This window comes from Lycorma delicatula, chromosome 2 (genome assembly GCF_047948215.1).
Source record: "Lycorma delicatula isolate Av1 chromosome 2, ASM4794821v1, whole genome shotgun sequence".
Taxonomy (NCBI): domain Eukaryota; kingdom Metazoa; phylum Arthropoda; class Insecta; order Hemiptera; family Fulgoridae; genus Lycorma; species Lycorma delicatula.
In genome coordinates this window covers 53,603,425-53,625,304 of record NC_134456.1, presented here as the reverse complement: position 1 = coordinate 53,625,304, position 21,880 = coordinate 53,603,425, and the positions used below count along the sequence as shown (strand labels likewise).

Here is a 21,880-nt window from a genome sequence, read left to right as displayed (position 1 = left end):
GTCAAATCTTTGTAGCACATATCCTACACCTTTTTCTTAAAAATTATTATTTTTGCTGACAATTACAAATGCTATATAAATATTACAAACATTATTATAAAATAATAATAATCTAATTAAATTATATAATACGAAGTAATTTACCACTAATATACAACAGAAAATAATACAACGGTAATAGTATTTCCACAATTCCACTCCGGTGAATTGTGGAAATAAACTGAAACATTTGTAATTGTAAAAAAACAATATTAATTTAAAATAGGTAAATATAATACAATAACTATAATTTATATACTAAAAACTGGAATGCAATGTATTGTTAATTCCTCTTTATCAGGCTATAATGATCAAAATTACGCATTAACACTCCAATGAAGATGAAGTGAATTAAATAATACTTGAAAAAATTGCTGGATCCTCACAAGAAATTAAAGACTAGTGTAAACGAAAGCCAGCACACAAATACTGGTTTTTGTGACATTACCCCTTGCCACTCTGTGATTTAAACAATTTGCTCAATCACCCTTTTTAACAGAAAACTAAGGTAGGATGATAAAAACAAGTTTATTTAGTAGAATTAAAATAAAATAATTAAAAATCAGTACAACAAAACTTGTTACTTAGAAAATTATCAATACAGATATATGCTACTATTTTATGTCAAGAATTAAAGATTGAAGATCTTCAATTTTTATAAGAAGTAGAAGATGGAAAGATCTCTATTTCAGCAGGAATTTGGCTGAACAGTTTATTGTTCATCTATTGAACACCAAAACACAGTAAACTGAGGATGGATATAGGTTATTTTTGTTAAGGAAATCTAGCCTATACTTTATTTTCATAAAGAAAAGCAATATTTAGGCATTTATACATTTATTACAAATGGTAGTTAAAAAATTGTGATCAGTCATGTGTTGCTCCAATCCTGAATGACACTCCATTCTTCCAAACAATTATCGGTAGAATGGATGCCTACTGCTTGAAGGGGGACTTGAACCGCTCTTTATGATGGGTAATTTGTTTTTTAGAGTCCTTTGTTATTAAATAAATCCTTTCTTTTATTTTTAATCCCTTTTACCTTGGTTAGAAGCTTATTGGATCGATCTCCATACCAACCTCAGAAATGAATTGTGTGGTTTGAGAAGGGAGGCTGCTCTGTAGATATCACCATCATATTATAACAAGGCATCTTATAATTCTTATAATTTTGGACGGTTTTTAATGTGTTTTAACTGTGGACGGTTATTAATGTACACAAACAAAGCAGAATGCAAGGTAAAACTGAAACCTTAATATAAACATAGAAATGAATATGAATAAATTTTTGCAATTTCACCATCCAAAAAACATTAATAATATGAAACATAACTACTAAGAAAAAACATAATAACTAGTGAAGACTAAACCCCAAGACCAGAGATTCAATTATCCTTTCAACTCAAATTATTGGTTACATACATGAAAACAAAAATAATTAATAGAAAAGTACAATGATGTACTGCCTGATAAAAGAAAATCTTATAAAGACTTTCAGAGAGTAGATATAACTTCACCAGCAACATCTTATATAATAATCTTTTAAATCAAGTTAATATGATTGTTTTAAATGAATAATACATAACCATCATTTAATTTTAAACTTAAGTTTTAAAGCAATGATTCTATCCATAAGTATGATAAGTTATTGAAGGGAAATAATATATACAACCTTGAAAATTGTTCTCAAAAGAAATGCCTTCTTTTTGATGAACACATATTTAATAAACGTACATTATATATAAAATACATAAAGTTTTTATGGCTTGGAACCCGGGTACTAAATACAATTTTAAATATGGCAGTTTTTCACATTTGCTTGTAAATGTTATCAATGTATAAATAGTAAATATTTTTTTAAATTGTTTTAGATCACTATTACGAGATGGTTAGAAAAAATTTCTAACCATCATTCCATACTATCATAATGCCAGAATTTTACACCACAATATTTAAAGAATTAAAAGCTAAATAATCAAGTTTGATGAAAACATGAATGAAACTGCTGAAAAATTTAAACACGGATTAACTGTATTTTCTTTTATGAAAACATTAATTTTATTCTAGGATTTTGTCAAGAAAGCAACTGTCAAAAAAATGTATACTTTTAATTAAATCTTTATAATTCAAGATTTTTTTTTTTTTGATTTTTTGTTCTACTTTATGGGAATTCTGTTATGAAAATATCTATACAACATTAAATATCCAGAAAACCTACACGGTTAATTGGTAAAACATCAACTACAGAACCTCAACAAATTCTCAACTTTTAGAAACATCATGCAACACTCAGTGTACATGTGTTATAGAACAAAGACTCTCAAACTTTTAAGCTCCACAAACCTATAAAAAAAGAAAAGTATATAATGAATATTTTACAAACCCCCAACCCTAAACCAAAGAAAACTAGTTAAAACTACTTAGCTGCGTTGATAGCATAAAATGTTCTTATGCAAAATGCATAAATTTGTGAAAAAACAAAGTGAGCCATCTACAACCAGTGAATTGATTGGTAAAAAGACAAGATTGTACAATGACAGTTACTTAAATTATGGTTTTACCTCAATGGATGGAAAGCCACAGTAGTGCGTTGTTTGCTTTCAAGTACTCTCCAATGAAGCATGAAACCATCAAAATTAATTAAACACTTGGAAACTAAACATCTGGCTCATAAAACCAAACCCTTGGAATTTTTCAAAAGAAAAATACATATTCTGAGAGATCAACAAGCTTCTACTATTGTAAATCAAGCCATATTGATAAAAATACAATTGAAGCATCTTATCTCATAGAATTAAATTAATTGTCTAAACTCCATACAATCGCACAAAAACCTTATATTGCCTGCTGCAGTTTGTTTACAGTAGGTAATATGTTTTAATAGGCGTGTGAAGAAGCAAAAAACTGAAAGAAAATTCCGCTTTCTAACGCACAGTATCAAGGCAAATTGATGACATGGCTGCCGATTTTCATCAACAGATAATTCAGCAAGTGAGTTCAAGTGACTTTTTTAGTATTCAATTAGATGAATCAACAGATGTGGCAAAAATTTCTCAGTTCTTATGTTTTGTGAGATATGAATATGATAGGGAAAGATCAATCAAAGAAAATATGTTGTTTTGCAAATCAATACCTGTTCATGCAACAGGACAATCTCTTTTTGATGGTTTTTTATGAAGCTACTAAAAACTATAATATAGACTGGACAAAATTTACTGCAATGTGTAGTGATTGTGCAAAGGTGAGATAACAGGAAAGAACTGTGGATTTCTGAAATAATAAAAATATTGTCTTATACCAAGGGTGGAATGGGCTTCCTTCACAGTCATGCTCTTGCCACAAAATCTCAAACAGATTCTTTGTAGCTGTAAAAATTGTTAATTTTATTAAAAGTCAACCATTACAGAATAGGTTGTTTGCTAAACTATGCAATGAAATGGGCAAAAATAAAAAAATATCTTCTTTTCCATAGAAAGGTCAACTGGTTACTGTGGGGGAAAACTTTAACCCGGTTATTGGAATTGCGAGGCAAATTAATATTTTTCCAGAATAAACGAACGCCATTCTCTTTGTTTTTACAGAATAATGAGGATATGTTGCTTATAAGAGTTTACTTAGCTGATGTAGTTTCACATTTAAATGACTAGAAATTGGATTTACAAGGATGTGATAAAAACATTTTATTAATGATAAGACAAAGTTCATGCTTTCATTAAGAATATCTGGATTAATAATCATCTTCAATGCAAAACGTTTGGTATGTTTCCATTCAATTTCAATTGTATTGAGAAAACTCTGGTTAAAGACACTATTATTCACCATCTATTATTTACTTATTTAGTTTGGGTCAATCCATTTGAAGTGTCCTAAAAAAGATAAGCTGGTTGTTTGAGTAATTAAAGAAAAATTGAAACTTATCCACTTGTTTCCTACATGTTTCAGGACCTTAAACTATTTTTTATTTTTTATTTAAGCAGTTTACCTGTGGCAGCCATTTTTGTTAAGGTGTGCACAGCTATTTTTTTGACTGAAAGGGTTTACGGAAAAAATAATAACTAAAAAACTGTTTGTCCCGGAAGGATGAAACAAAAAGCAATTTAATCATATTTTCTCAAGGTAAAATATTGGTACATGGTTTATTTACCTATCTTTCTTCTTTCTATGAGAAAATTACCAATAAAGTTGAACACAAAAAATTTTGAAAATTCACTTTTGGTCATTTTCTTTCGAGAGGCTGGGATGGCATACCAGTCTGAATTATTTTTTTTCCCTGCCTCTCGAAAAAAAATGACCAAAAGTGAATTTTCACAATTTTTTGTGTTCAACTATATTGGTAATTTTCTCATAGAAAGAAGAAAGATAGGTAAATAAACCATGTACCAATATTTTACCTTGAGAAAATATGATTAAATTGCTTTTTATTTCATCCTTCCGGGACAAACAGTTTTTTAGTTATTATTTTTTCTGTAAACTCTTTCAGTCAAAAAAATAAGTGTGCACACCTTAACAAAAATGGCTGCCACAGGTAAAATGCTTAAATAAAATATTAAAAAAAAATAGTTTTAAGGTCCTGAAATATATAGGAAGCAAGTGGGTAAGTTCTATTTTTTTTTTAATCGGTCAAGCAACTACCCTTGGGTCACTTCAAATGGATTGAGCTGTTTATATTTGATGACATATACATGAAACAAGCATAATTTCAACAAAATAAAACTGCAACCATATATTTTTTTACTTTTTTAGCGTGTACCTGACGCGCCTTTCTTATGATATTATAACTCCTGGGCGTCATGCACCCGCACAAATACATGAGCTCTCTTATTCCTCTGAACCTGCCACTAGTTGTATTTACTGTATTTCATTTAATAACTTAAAAAAAAACATTTTAATTTAGAATTTGTATAATACAAAGTTTGAAATATTAATCTGAATTAAATAGTTATTTGTAAACTTGTATTATATACTCGTAGTTCTTTTCATGATACTTCTAATATGCCATTGTATGATTTTAAACACCTACAATACAGCTAGACTAAAAATAAATGCTATAAGAAACCTGTAGAAATGTACCCGTTGGGGGCACAACACACTTTACTAATGGACAGAGTGTGTCCCTAAAGGTACACATCATTTAAAAAAGAATTTGTGTACTCAATGGGCGGACGATGTTGTGAACGTGTTAAGATACACTGCCTGAAAGGTCTTAAGTCTAAGATACTTTGGTAATTAACCATCTATGAATCAAAATAATGTAATTATTAGACACAGACTAAAATTATTCCTTCCCAACCCCCCAAAAAACTACTTGATTTTACACATTTAACACGTGAAATGTAGTGTTTAAATTAAATCAAGTCAAAGAATTACAAATTTCAATTTAACCTATTATTATACAAAATGTAAACAATTTTGTTTTGAATATATTTTTATAACAATAATTTTTACTCACATAGAAATAAAATGAATTATATATTAATAAAGAGTAGATTTATTCATTATAACCAATTCAAGAATGCACTCCAATGCTACAAAAATGGAAATCCAGCTTTTAAAATAAGCATTTAATCATCAACCTTTTTTAGATGTAATACATTAAACAGGTTTTAGGTGATCAATCTGAAAGTGAAATTATTGCTTCAAATCCAATTGCTGTTTTAATCAACAAAATGACAAGATTGGTAAGGAATTGTTAAATTGAAATTAAGATAATTATTTAAGTGAAGGGTATTTCTATATTTAATGATAATTTAGAAATTATAATAGAAAGAACTCCATGATGGACTGAATAATAGATCTGTTAGTCCTCAGTAAAATGATAAACTGCATTCTTTACTATCTCTTTCATCATAATATTTAATGCAAAGTTTAAGAAAAGTCACAATTAAAGGTTTTAAGGTAATTTCAACTCCTAAAATTATTTCAATAGGAACATGTGGAAGTTGGCAAGTGCTCACAAAGTTGTGAAATAAGACTCCCAACATCAGCAACCAAGCATACTAAAATAAGGAAAAGAAATATAGAAATGCAACTAGATGAATTAATTTTTTTTTGAATGATGAGAAAAGGAATAATAAAACATCAGTGTAAGTGGAATAATTCCAAGGTTATGTGAAGAACAGAAGAATTTTTTTTGGAAGGAGTTTGGGACAAAGAATGAAAAGATCAGTTTTTAAAATAACATGATTTGTTGATTTAAGCACAAGCACAATATCAAATGTAAGTTAGGAAATATCTTGACATACTCTGTCAAAAATCATAAATGTTGAAATAAATATCAATAACATTTTAGAAATGTGCCACAGCTGCTGGAAGCTTTTTCACATCAAAACAATAAAAATATCTGCATTAAAATTATTCAGCAATGAAAAGAAACAATATGAGATAAATTGATGTAAATTTCCTAATATAAAAATCTGTCAATTATTCAGAAATTTCCATAATATTCAGACTATTATGTTAACCACTTATCTAACTGATTCCGATTTAAACCCCATCAAGAATATATCATTATATCATCTTCATTATAAAAAAATTACTGTAATCAGTTATCCTCCTGTTGAGATCATATGTATGAATAATTAATTAATCAGAGGTTTCACTGTACTGTTTACATAATATGTTTAACATTACTTAACTTTCTAGGTACTGGTTATTAACAAAGTTATAACTACTATATTTTCTAATAAACAATTTGAATATTACAAAATGTTCAATTTTATTTACAAATACTATTCAATTATATTAATAAGTGTATAAATATTTATTTTCTACATAAAAGTAAGTTATTTACTAAACAAGTGAGAACTGTTATTTTATTATTAAACTAATAAAAACAATAATTGTTATGATTATTATTTAATCTTATCTAATAAATAAGCCTAGCACTGTGCTTGGATATTACAGAACACAAAAGATAAGCTAATATAGTGTGTGTACATAATAACCTAATAAAATTACCATAATAGTAATAATAATTCTTACACACAAGAATAAATATTATCTTACAGAATATTCATAAATGTACCACTTAAAAAATGCATCACTCCTAAAGGATATTCTATACTACTACTTAATTTCATCAGGTAATGTATTATGATAAATGATTAGAATATAATTCAATGAAATACATCAAAATAATTCAACTTAATTTCAATTAAAAATAATCTTATAAATATAACAACTATTTTGTTATATAGCCATTTTAAAAAAGAACCAACAAAATAAAAATTACACATCATTTTTTCTCATCAGTTTTTTCTTTTCATTAGTTCCACTATACAACCAGCTTTAATTTTTTATAACTACAAATCGCAAATGTTAACAAAGAGTAAAAGAAACGAAGAGTAGACAACCAAAAATTTATTACCCATATTATTGAAGGCTTTCTGTATGAATCATGAGACCTTGCCAATGGTAAGGGGGCTTGAGTGCTCAGTGATGCAGAATAGCTGGACCAAAGGTGCAACCATATCAGAGAAGTGTTTGTTGAGAGCCAGACTAAAGAATGATTCCTGAAAGAGGGCAGCAGCTCTTTCAGTATTAGTTAAGTGTGTAGGTCAGGAAGACTTAAATGGTTATGTCAACATCACTCAATCTTCTGAGTACTGTACATTTAAAAGCAATGGAAAACGATGGCTGTTTTTTTTCCCAAGAAAATGTAGCTCACTGCATTTTCATTAAACAAAGATGGAGGAGCCTTCCTTGTTAAAATGAAAATTTTATACCTCTGGAAAGGTATAAACTAGTACCTCGTTTGAATCTCCAGGTGGGGACTGGAAGGAAAGTGTCACAATAAAATAAAAATTTAACAATCAACGAGTTGGAGTGTGGAATATTAGAAGTCTAAAAAAAGTTGGTAGGTTAGAAAATTTAAAGAGGGAAATGGATAGGTTAAATGTAGATGTAATAGTAATTAGCGAGGTTCGGTGGGAAGAGGAAAACAACTTCTGGTCAGGTGATTTTAGAATAATTAACTCAGCGTCAAATAAAGGGCAGGTAGGAGTAGGTTTCGTAATGAACAAGAAGATAGGGAAGAGAGTAGAATATTTCAAAAAGCTTAGTAATAGAATCACTGTAATGAGGATAAAAACAATACCTAAGCCAACAATTGTTAACCTATGTGCCTATAAGTGCCCATGATGTTGATGATGATGAGGCACAGTGTGTATACATACAAAGAAATTGACGAAACAATTAAACACAAAAATGGGGATGAAAATTTAATAATAGTTGGAGACTGGAATGAAAGCATCAAAAAGAGAAAGGAAGGAAATAATGTGAGGGAATAAAAGCTGGGCAAAAGAAATGAAAGAAGGGGCCGACTAATGTAAGTTTTGCACAAAGTATAATTTAGTAACTGCCAACACCCAGTTTAAAAATCATAACAGAAGAATATACACATGGAAAGAGCCTGGTGATACTACAAGAGGTATCAAGTTGATTACATCATGGTTAAACAGAGATTTAGAAACCAACTTTTCAACTGCAAAGCATATTTTGGAGCAGATAATTATAGTGACCATAATTTAGTGATAATGAAATGTAGATTGGGGTTTAAAAACCTGAAGAAAAAGTGTAAGATGAATCCGTGGAATTTAGAGAAGCTTGAGGAAGAGGAAATAATGAAGATTTTTTAAGGAGGACATCACAAGAGATCCGAGTAAAAACAATGGATAATTAAACAGGAAATTCTTAAATCAGCAGAAGCGAACTTAGGCGGAAAAAAGAGGACTATTAGAAATCCTTGGATCTGTGGATAAATTATAGCTGATGGATGAATGTAGAAAGTATAAGAAGGTTAGTGATGAAGAAGGTAAAAGAAACTATTGACAATTAAGAAATACAATAAACAGGAAGAGCAAATTAGGAAACGAAGGAGTGGATTAAAGAAAAGAGTTCAGAAGTGGAAAGAGAAATGATCATTGGTAAAATAGACGGAGCATACAGGAAAGTTAAGGAAAATTTTTGGTACATAAATTAATATCTAATAATGTGTTAAAATAAAGATGTTACATCGATTTATAATACGAACGAAAAGGTCGATAAGTGGGTGGAATATGTTGAAGAGTTAAACGGAGGAAATGAATTAGAAACTGGTGTTATAGAGGAAGAAGAGGAAGTTGAAGAAGATGAAATCAGAGATACAATACTAAGATCTGAATTTACTACAGCATTAAAAGATTTGAATGGCAGAAAGGCTCCTGGGATAGATGAGATATTTGCAGAATTACTGCACAGTGCAAGTGAGGAAGCGATAGATAGATTATACAAACTGGTGTGTAATATTAAGAAAAAGGGGAAGTTCTGTCAGACTTCAAAAAGATTGTTACGGTTATGATACCAAAGAAAGCAGGAATAGATAAATGTGAAGAATACAGAACAATTAGCTTAACTACTCATGCATCAAAAATCCGAACTAGAATTCTTCTGTTCTTCCGAACAGAAGAATTGTTAAGACCAATTTGGTTTCAGGAAATGTATAGGGACAAGGGAAGCAATTTTAGCACTCAGATTAATAATAGAAGGAAGATTAAAGAAAAAACCGACATACATGGCTTAGAAAAAGTATTTGATAACGTAGACTAAAATGTCCAGCATTTAAAAAAATTTAGGGTTCAAGTATAGAGATAGAAGAACAATTGCTAATATTTATTGGAACCAAACTGCAACTGTAATAATCGAGAAACACAAGAAAGAACCTGTAATAAAAAAGGGAGTCCGACAAAGATGTTCCCTATTCCTGTTACTTTTTAATCTTTACATAGAACTAGCAGTTCATGATGTTAAAGAACAGTTTAGATCTGGAGTAACAGTGCAAGGTGAAAAGATAAAAATGCTATGATTTGCAGAAGATATAGTAATTCTAGTTGAGAGTAAAAACGATCTAGAAGAAACAATGAATGGCATGGATGAAGTCCTATGCAAGAACTACTGCATAAAAACAAATCAGGAACAAAACAAAAGTAATGAAATGTAGTAGAAATAACGTAGATGGACCATTGAAGATAAAAAATAGGAAGAGAAAAGATTATAGAGGTAGAAGCATTCTGTTATTTGGGAAGTAGAATTACAAAAAATGGACAAGGCAGGAGTGATATAAAATGCCAAATAGCACACGCAAAACGAGCTTTCAGTCAGAAATATAATTTGCTTACATCGAAAATTAATTTAAACAGCAGGAAAACATTTTTAAAAGTATATGTTTGGAGTGTTTCTTTATATGTAGGTGAAGTTTGGACGATTAGAATAGCTGAGTAGAAAAGATTAGAAGCTTTTGAAATATGGTAGTATAGGAGAATGTTAAAAATCAGATGGTTGGATAAAGTAACAAATGAAGAGGTGTTGTGGCAAATTAATAAAGAAAGAAGCATTTGGAGGAATAAAAGAAGATATATAGTTAAAAGAAGAGACTGACTTATAGGCTACATATTAAGGCATCCTGAAATAGTTGCTTTGATATTAGAGGGATAGATAGATGGGAGAAATTGTGTAGGCAGGCAATGTTTGGAATATGTAAAACAAATTGTTTTACATATTCCATCAACACATCACATGTTTTACATCACATTAGGGATGTAGGATGTAGAGGGTATACCGAAATGAAATGACTGGCATTAGATAGGGAATCTTGAAGAGCTGCATCAAACCAGTCAATTGACTGAAGACAAAAAAAAAGAAAAGAATTGTTGAATGTATTGAGTGTTACCAATTTTTTTTATTCCAAAGATAGATACAAAATGTAGGAAAATTGGAAAACTTAAGTAAAAAATCAGAAGATTGCACCTGATTTTTTTTCTTTTTTTAATAAGTGAACTAAAAAAATTAACTGACCATTAAGAAAAATATTAAAAACCTAAAATGAATGTAGGTAATAAAAAAATTATATATATATATATATATATATATATATATATATATATATAGAGAGAGAGAGAGAGTATATATAGCAATAATTTGTTTTATATATATTCACAAAAAAATAAATAAAAAACCAAAGTAGTTAAATAGTAATAGCAAATACACAAAATCCAAAAATTATCTGGATGGGAGTGATTTATGCCCAAGTGAGATTTATAGTCCTCAAATTATCTTGAGATCTACAATTTAAGTTCAGTACAATGAAATACAAGCTAGCGAAATCTTTTAATAAGTACACTAACTTCTAATAAGAAACTGTGTCAAAAGTAGACTTAAAACATGGAAGAAGGTGGCACTTCTCAAGAACTTCATGGAAGATGGAACTTCTCAAGGAGTAACATTCTGAAGAAAATAGTGTATGAAATAGTTTGCAGTAAAAGATAAAATGCCAACACCATAACTATGTTTATCAATTCTCTTTCTAATAATCCAAAAAAAATTAATTCCAAAAAAAAATTATTCTGGTTTCAAAAAATAAATTTTCAAAACCAGTTAGAATAAATGATTTTAAAAGTAACTAACCAATTAAATATGGATTTTGCAATAATCTATTATTATTTTAAAACCTAAATCAATGAAAATTTTATTTTATTACAATTGTTTAATTGGTGGTTTGAACTGGATAAATATTGACTGACTAACAGCAATTTGAATTGCAATCCATTGTGGGATAGTATACATGTGGATAAGTGCATAATTACTTTAGCCTCCTTTCACATTAGGGTGCAATATGAAAACTTAATAATTTTTTCATCAAATTGTATTTTTTGTTTTGTTTTTGAGATACAAGCTGAAGGGGAAAAACTAGATCTGATAGAAACTAATGAAGATAGTTGGTAACGATAAATTCAGGCCCAACACTTGAAATAGTTCCAAGTTTGGGGAGGATGACTCATGTAAGTGCATAGAACTGGAATTTTCATTTTTAGTTATACCAGTATCTAGTGTAAAAGATCTATTTATCAGATAAAAAGATATAAGTTTCATCCTTATTTTAAGAGGACTAAAATAAAACATCAGTAAAAAAATAAATAAAAAGTATAAAAAATTCAAGGTTTTTTGAGGTTTAAAGAAGAACCATTACATAAAATACATCACTAGAAGAAATACGAGAAACACTAAAAGAAAATTTACATTTTTTAAAAAATAAATTTAAAGATTTATAATTTGATATATTAAATTTTTTTTTAATAAATAAAATTATTACAAAAAAAAGTAAACACAAATTAATTAAATTTTAGTCATTAAGACGAATCTCATATTTGCTAAATATAAAAATATTTCTTTAATATGCTCATGATAAAATTACTAAAAATGATATGCATTTATATTAAAATGTAATTCCTATTAAGAATTAACACTAAAAAAGAATATATAAGAATGCATTGCTGTAATATAAACAAAAAATCTTAAAATAATTATCTGCTTAACAAGTGGGGATATTAATATATACTTAGTGCAGTTGTGATTATAACTTATTCTAATACAGAGAATTAGAGATTTATATGCCGACCTCCATGGCGCACATGGTAGCGTCTCGGCCTTTCATTCGGAGGTCCCGGGTTTGAATCCCGGTCAGACATGGCATTTTCACACATGTTACAAATCATTCATCTCATCCTCAGAAGCAATACCTAATGGTGATGCCGGAGGTTAAAAAAAACAGAGAATATACAATAACATGCTTGTAAGTTAAAATAACAGTTTTGCTCTTGAAAAGTTTTAAAAAGTATAAATAATTGAATTCTGACATTGCATCTAATAAAAAAAATTTTTTTAATAAAATTTAACTTCCATTAAAATAAAATGTTAACTTCAATGGGGTGCAATACAATTGTTTACAGATACAATATTTCCAACTCCACTTTCAAATCATAAGTTAACATTTAAAAAAAATTTAAATATAAAGTAGTGTACTACACAGTTTTTATAGTTAAACATCAGAAAATTAATGTAGTTTCATGAGTAAATCAAAATACTTTAGAAAATTAAACAGAGAGAGTTTCCTTCTTTAAAACCAAATTTTTTTTCATTATTGTAATCAACAATTGGAAGAATTGTGAAATGTTTTTGGCTACGATTATAGAAAATCTAAGAAGAAATATTTTTTTCTGTGAATATAATCTTGGTTGTGACCCTAAAATATATATATATGTATATGTATAGGCTACTATAAAATGGTAAAATTTATAAAAGAAAAAAATGTTATGAAATCATACATTTTTTTAAAAATTCCAAGTATTTTTACTGGGTATAAATAGTTTTACTGGTGAGCTAAACATTAAATATTTAGTTCTTGATTGTTATATCTGTTGAACAGATTGTCAGAAGACTGTTGTTATAAGAGTTGTCAGATCATAAATTAAAAAAAAAAATACAAATATTTAATAAAATATAATTGCATAAGAAAACCAGAATAAAAAGGGAATATGAAACTACCTGCATTTTATTACTTATATAACTTAGATCAATGAGAAGCAGAGGAATGGCAAACAATGGTCATAGATGTAACTAGAATCTCCTGAATTAAAATTGAAATTTTTAAAAAAACATAATATAATTAAATCACAGATTTATTCAAAGAAGCTTTTTGAAAGTAATTTTCAAATTTCCATTAATATTCATCAATAAGCAAACAATAAAGACTAATAAATTAATTTAAAAAAAAAGAAGATGCATAAAACAAATATGGTACAAGGATACATACAATTATGTACTCAGATATACCTAATATATTTGATAATTAAGAACAAATAATCCATCCTACAAAGGCACAGATTCTGCTCTCTCTCAAAGGCTGAAAAATGTCAACTTTATCAACAAATCTTTGATGCATTTACAAGTATTGTTTTCTTAATATTAATAATTTACAAATAAATAGGTAGAGGAATAAGTACAATTACAAATTTAAAAAAAACATATTCATATAATATACGCATACACATTATCTACAGATTTTTATTCATAAAAAATTTACTGATTATTAATAACTACTTAAATTTAAATAATGAAACTTTCATCTGCCTCTTTTGCAGGTACTTAGAAAAAAATAAAATTGCAAATCTCTTCAATTCAATCACATTTTTTTTTTTTTTTTTTTTTTTTTTTTTAGGTAAGGTGTATGAAAAGAACCAATAATAGATTGGAATCAATAATCTCTATACTTATATACTTACAATGGATTAGGTAAATAAAAAAATATATATAATAAACATGAACACTTAAGAAAGATTTGCTATTTTAATCTTAATTTTCTACTTTTTTAATACATTGATAAAATGATTAAGGTGATTATAAAAACGTTTTTATAGTAGCATTATTTTTTGAAAGTTTTCTCTTTTTTTAACTAGTTAAAAATTAAAACTATGTAAGTAAGAAAAATAGATTAAAAAATTTTTCAATTTTTTTCTGATTTGTTAAACTCTCAAATAACAAATCCTACATTTAAAAAAAAAATAGAATTTTTCTTACACATAGATAATGAGATATATAGCAATTGATGAAAATATATGAAGAACAATCAATCAATCTATGAATTAAACTTAGGATATTTGGTAATATCTACTGACTGCTCTAATAAGTGACATGAGCAAGTACTAAAGGAGACTTGTGAGAATTATAACATAATGATACATTTTAATGTTTACAAAATAATAATACTGTTAATAAGTGGATTAGAGACAAAACATTTCTATAAACTCTAAAATTATCAACTTTATTCTGCATATTTTTAAGTTGATAATATTTATATCATATAAAAATTTACTTTGTACCGCATGTTAAGTCACCTACGCTCAACTTTGTAGTTATGACACCTAACATAAAGGAAAAATTTATTTTAATCTCACAAATTAATATCATTACTTAAAAATGTTTATGTTTGAAACCACAACTTGAACTGTTGAAACTACAATTTTAAATTATTACTTTGTTATAATTATTTATTTTTACAACAGTTACAACAGACTGATACCCAATAATAAGCACTATAATGAACTGTGTAGTATGTAAAAAAATGTCAAACCTGACCAGGGGACTAGAACCTCTGTATGAAAGGAAGCAACACTATCACTCTGCCGTGGAATTGGCATATTTATGCACATATATTTTAGTTAATAAACTACACTTCTGTCCAATATCTTCTGCAATGGCATGGAACATCATGCACCACAAAACAAATAAACAAGTGAAAAAAATGAAATGAAAAAATCTCAAACTTGTAATGGTAGTATATAATATTATAATACTATCAAATATCTTAATATTAATTTTATAATTTTACTGTTAATAAAATAAAACTTTTTACTAAAAATATATATTTTTATTTGCTTGCACTATCATTTTTTTATTTATTTTTTATTAAACATTTATAGTAACTAATTTTTTGTTTTGTAAAAGAATGAGTTATTCATATTTCATTTACTGGTTCTCAAATCTTAAATTAACATATTCATAAATAGTCAACAAAGAGATATTTACATTCGAGTAACTGATCAAAATGGATTTATGAATGTAAAAAATAATAAATCACTCAGAATATAACATAAACCTTTTCTTCTATTAAATTTTATAATATTTCTGTTCTGCAATATTTGCAATAAAGAACATTACATTTGTTTTTTATCTTTATTAATGAATTAAAAAATTCATCTCTATACTTTCAAAAATCAATTAAGAAATTTATCACGTAAAAATAAACCACTTCAAAAAAACACAGCAAGTAAAATCTAAGAACTTATTTAAAAAGTAGACTAACAATGCTTAAATAAATAAAATAAAACAGACAAAACAGTTAATTATTATTAACAGTAAATGTTAGATATATGCAGAATATTTTTTAAGAGTATATTCAAAATAAACTTTATAACACATTCACACAAGAAATAAACACACTATGAATACTACTAAACATCCTGACTTGATTGGTAAATATCAAGCAATTAATATATATATATATATATATATATATATATATATATATATAAAATGATGGCACATAAAAAAAAAAAAAAACTGAAACCAATGAATAAACTATAACAAAAACTACATTCATAGCACTTTTACTCTGTAAACATAATCCAGTAAATAACAGTAAAAATAGTATAACTTAAAAATGAATGTTATAAATCAGATTTTGACAGTACTACATTCATCTCTTTGATCGTATTAATTAATTTTTCTTAAATGTTTAATTAAAAATACAGTAATTGTTTCCTTATTCAATAACTGGAATTTAAGAAACTTTCAAAAGTATAAATTATAAATGAAGAAATTAAAATACCTTTTCTTAATAATAGATTTGCAAACACGATAATTTTCTAACTAATGTTTTTAAAAATTAAACAACAGTAGTTTAATGGATTGTTCAATTAACATTAAAAGAACATAATAAATTTATTTAAATAAATAGTAATGAAAATACATAACTTATGATTCAAAAAAAAATCTAGACAACTAACACATTGCAATAAAAACTACTGAATAAAATTAACACAAGATATTTATCATTGTATAATTTTGTAGTTCTTCTATATATATATATATTCTATAATATGAAACAAATTTTAATCTTTTTGTGTTAGCAACACTTTTGAAATAACTACGTTCAAATTCAATCACTCTGTAACAATAGAGAACTTGTTTCCATAGTCTACTTTAATCATAGATCAATAGTACTTAAAATTTTTAATCATATCCTTCAGCTATTACATTTTGTAAATTCTATATTCTTTTCTCCTTTTGCAGAAATAACATAAATAACATTATTTATGTGTTAATATTAAAATCTTCATATCAGAATTAATTGTTGATTAAGTGGAAGAAAAGCTGTAAACACTGATAAACTCTACATAAATTGATGTTTTTATTTCTTTAACAATATAAATAAATAATAATAAATGTTCTATGAGTTAAAATTAAAATTATTCAGTCACAGAAGTAAATAGTTTACACTGATTTATTTGTATCAGTAAATCATACACTAAATATAGGCTACGTATATCTGATAAAATAGTGAATTTTTAATTTAATGTCATTGTTAGTAAGTTAGAAAATAGAAATAAATTACAGATATATTATTTTAATTTTCTTAACTAATAAATTAAAACAAAATATACATACACATAATTTTTATGAATAAATAAAATGACTATTAATAGTAATAACAACAATGTTTGTTTTTTGCTTGCATTTCATAGACAGTAATACTAGTACAATAAATTATGTCACCAGAAAGACATAAAGAACACACAAATATAGATAAAAAAAAACTTCTTTGAAAAGACATGAGTTACATTAGAAAGAAAAAATAATTATAAATTGTTGATATTCTACTACTTTTACAAAAGTCTCGCTATTGTTTTTTTAATAAGGATAGTGAAATCTGAGGCTAAAAATAATAAACTTACTGAAAAAGAATAATTCATTTTTTTTTCTTTTTTAAGCAAACATTTCTCAATTTATGAATTTTGTTCATTTAAAAATTAACTTTTCAAAAATTAAAAAAATGTAAAAATAAAACACAAATGACAATAACTAACATCAGTTCACATTAAAAGATTTAAATTCCATGATTTAAAAACTGAAACAATCTACAACTAAAAACAAGATATTACACAATATAAGCTCCTTAATTACTTAAAAAAAAAAAAAACAACATTATATCAACAACATAATTTAATTATTTTTTTTTTTTTAGAAATACTATTTGTTCTCTTATTCATGTCTGCAATTTTTGGAATGAACAAGGATTTTTTGAAACAAGAGTAGAAACAATATAACTTTGGTTTATTTCAAGATCATATAGGTGTTGATCTCAAAGTAATATGGTATGATATTTTAAAATCATTTTAAAAAAATAATATAATACTAAAAAGAATCATTTATTAAACAAATAATCTGATTTAAATACTTTGTGAAGTTACAACTGTGTTTAATATCCCCTTTCAAAAGTACATTTATATTTCAACTAGATTTAATGATTTTTATATTGTTTCATAAGTTAATCAAATTTATTTAGAAAATAACAAATTATTAATTTTGACTGTCTTAATTAAATTATTACTAGGCCAAAGCTTATCAGTAAAAATATTTATTAAGAGATTATTAGTCTAAATATTCTTTGTTAGTAATGAAATAAACCATTCAATTTTAATATATTTCGAATATTTTAAGCAAAATTAAAGATCCACTGTATTATTTCATGAATGAAAATATACTTTTAATAATATTTATAATTTCAAAATAAAAAAGTAAATATATTTAAAAAATAAATTAAATCTGAATATAATTAGAATAATTTAAGAACATTATTTAAAATAATAGTAATTAAATTATATAGAATAAAAAAATTAATCGCAACCTAAAAATTCAAGTTTAAAACATAAATTTTTAATCAGTTTTATTTAGAATTATTATTCAAGCGCAAAGAACATATTAAAGAAAAATTTTCATGATAAGGTAATAAAACATATTTTATTTAAAAATTCATGCTGCTAATGAGAAGAACGATTGAAATCTAAATTAAACCACAGGATACAAGAACAAATTTTATTTTCATCACAAACTATAATAACTTCAGGTTATGCCTCAGCAAGTTTCTGTTGAGTTTAATACTAAACTCCGATAAGATAATGAAACTTCTAAACAGTGAACATTAAGATGACAAAATGTAAAAAGTTAACACTATAAAAATAATTTTCTTTAATTTACAACACAAAAAAGATAATAAAAATAATAACACTATACTTTTAAACCTTGAAATTGATTTTCATTTCAAATTCTAAAACAATTTACATTGCTAAGAAAAGTTTACTAATACAAAAAAAATTATGAAATACAATTTTGAACTGTGGTGTAACAACTTAGCAAGTGTGGGTAAATATTTAAAATACTTTTAACGATGAAGCAAGTACAATAAAATAACCGTGCAAAGAGTTTATTTTAAAAACTGCAGTTTACTTCTACTACTACAAAAACAATTGTAAAACATAAACTCCTTAAAATGTGATTATAGATCATTTTTATATAATATTCACTCATGATCTTTTTCATCTACATATCAAAAATAACAGATTCCAAAAAATTGCAATAGCTCAAGGAAATACAATAACTGGTATCATTAAAATAAAGGAACAAAACCTACTAACTGTTAAAATATTTTGTATTTTATATAACCACTTGCTTCCTGCAAATTATAAACTGATAGGAGCTGAAAAAAATCTTCTTACAAGATTCTAAGAGTTAAATGATTCTTAGTGCGTTAATAAAATTATTTAAATATATAATTGAGAATTATAAGTATAAAATATAAAACAATACAATAAATACCTTGAGCAAGGTGCGGAAGTAAGGACTGCAGGCAGATAAAACCACCTTGTGCGCTGTAAAAGAGCACCCGTCACAAGCTAATGTAACATCCACAAAGTCTTCTTGATCTCTTAAATGTCTAAATGAAGATAAAATACTCGCATGAAAATCATTCCATCGCAGCGAGTATTGCTGCTCTGGACCCCCTATGCCACCCATAACCACCTTACACCAGTCACTCGAAATCACTTTTAAACACTTAAAATAACCTCTTTCGCACGATATAAAATATATTTTATTTTTCACTACCACATTACCACCGCCTTCATCTTTTCCATAAGCAAAGAGATAATTTTCTCCTTTGATTTTTAACCATTTCTGATGTAGGTCCCTCTTTAACCATCTTCACCTGAAAAATTAACAAGAAAATAAATATTAGTAAAACAATTTTAAATAAAATTAGTACGTAACAATCCCTATTTTAAAATAATAGTTTAAACCTTGAACAAAAGAAATAACAAACATAAAAGACATGACCCACAAGAAACACAAAAAGCAATGAATTAAAAAATTGCTTTTGATTTAGAAAAATTATTAAAAATGTGAAAATATCTAACCTTAACCCCAAACATAAATTAACAGAAACAATCCTTATATTTTACAAATATAAGATGGAAGTACATTGTATATTTAAAATATTTACTATGTAGAAGTCAGAAAAAATCTTATACTAAACACAAAAATGAGAAAACCCCTGCTGAAATATGGGGCTGTCATTGATATAATGACAGCTCTTTTAAACAAAATAATCCCAGAAATATTTTCAAAATACATAAACTTATTTTGATCACTATAAACTTGATATAACTAACATTAAATGGAAATAAATATTTATTTTTTTATAATAGTGTTATTCTACTTACACATCAAAAAATAAATAGTTCGTTTAAGTTATTTGTTTTATAGAATTTACAGCAAACTAAAATAATAAAGCAGCAAAGTGATAATACAATTGCTAACAAAAGGGAAATTTTATATCAAATTTTTCGATGATAAAATTAATTTATTAAATTAAATTCAAAAAATTAAAAATGAACACAAATTTAAAAAAAACGCAGATGAAGAGATATAAAAGAAAATTACGATGAGAGTACGTAGACGTTTACGGAAAGGGTTTCAAATGAAATATAAAAAATATAACTAACCTAACATAAAATGAATTTTATGAATGACAAAAAATATATATGCTTTAAATAAAATAACAGTAACGACATAATATTTAACTAAGCTATAAAAAAAACTTACTAAGAAACATATACAGTTTATTACGTAACAGTTCAGTATGCGGTAACTATTTACCGGCGTTTAACCTTTAGAAAAGAAATGATAATAAAACAATAAATTTCTACAACCCCTTTCGTTTTGCTCCACCCACGCTTTAACATAAGATAGGGCGAATCCATTCTTTCAACCGATGTTAAGATGTATATAGCCTACGGCATAAAAATAAATGACTATTTTAACGATATTAATGATGACGAAAATACGTATGTATTACTAAAATAACCTATAAGTATATAAATTAAATAGATGACATTAAATACTTGCAAAGATAATCTGACCGGTTAAAAAAAAGTAATAATTCATATAGGCGTACTCGATGCGCGTTATGACCCATTGTACACTAGCCATCATGGCTGGCATCACTGTATAAGTGCAAAACCGTCATCACATAAACAATTATTAAGTAAACTCACCGACAAGTGTGTAACGACAATAAAAATTAACACGAGTATCACTTTTATAACTTAAACAACACTTAAAACCAAGATTGAAGATTTAACTTTCATTGTGAGCTCACCTTTTCCAATAAACTGGCTAGTAGCGTAATGAATTGTGTCCTATGACTCCGCGCTTTTGCGCACGGATGCCCGACTGCCAAACGAAGCCGATTGATGCTAGAGCTGGCGCTCCTTCCACCACCACACGATCTGGCCTGCCTCGCAGCACACTCGCGCTCTTTGTCTTGTACACACTCACACACACACTGATTTAACATTATGGCGCGCTCCTACTGCCTGCCTGCCTGCCATCTCCTTCTATTGTACACCACTTCGTCCCCCATCGTTTCCGAACTCTGCACTTATGTGAAATACAACGGCCTGGCGGCTGTGCTGCTTCTAGCTGCCTGTATGAAGTAAACGCAAATCTTCCCTTTTACTAAAACCGCTATCACTTCATCCCTTTAATAAATATTAACTTATCGTAACCTAGTTATATATATATATATATATATATTCTTTTTTCTAATACGTTGATTAGTCCACAGTCCAAAAGACTAGAAAACTGTTCTAAAATAGAGTAACTGGAAACAATTCCATCTTCCGTAAGAAATATTAACCACCAAATAATCAATGTGACATCTGTTAAAAAAATATAATATTTATTTAGATTTAGATTTTTTTTAAATATATTTATATTTCTATGTACATATTTTATATATATATTTTGTAATTCACAAAGTTCCAACGTTATCAGTCAACTGCTAATAACTATAATTTATTAACAATATTCTTGAGATAGTAGTGCTTGGTGAAATTATTATTGGTAATACACA

General features: G+C 26.9%; 1 protein-coding gene across 1 annotated transcript in view; it reads right to left on the bottom strand.

Moving 5' to 3' along the window:
- ab (BTB/POZ-zinc finger protein abrupt) overlaps positions 1 to 21,267 on the bottom strand; it is a 123,899-nt gene extending 102,632 nt beyond the window's left edge. The window contains exons 1-2 of the mRNA XM_075355313.1: positions 21,125 to 21,267; positions 19,285 to 19,672 (exon numbers count right to left, since the gene is read on the bottom strand). Coding sequence (XP_075211428.1) covers positions 19,285 to 19,482 — 198 coding nt within the window. The 5' untranslated portion in view covers positions 19,483 to 19,672; positions 21,125 to 21,267. The remainder of the gene's footprint in view (positions 1 to 19,284; positions 19,673 to 21,124) is intronic.
- Between the last annotated feature and the right edge of the window lie 613 nt (positions 21,268 to 21,880).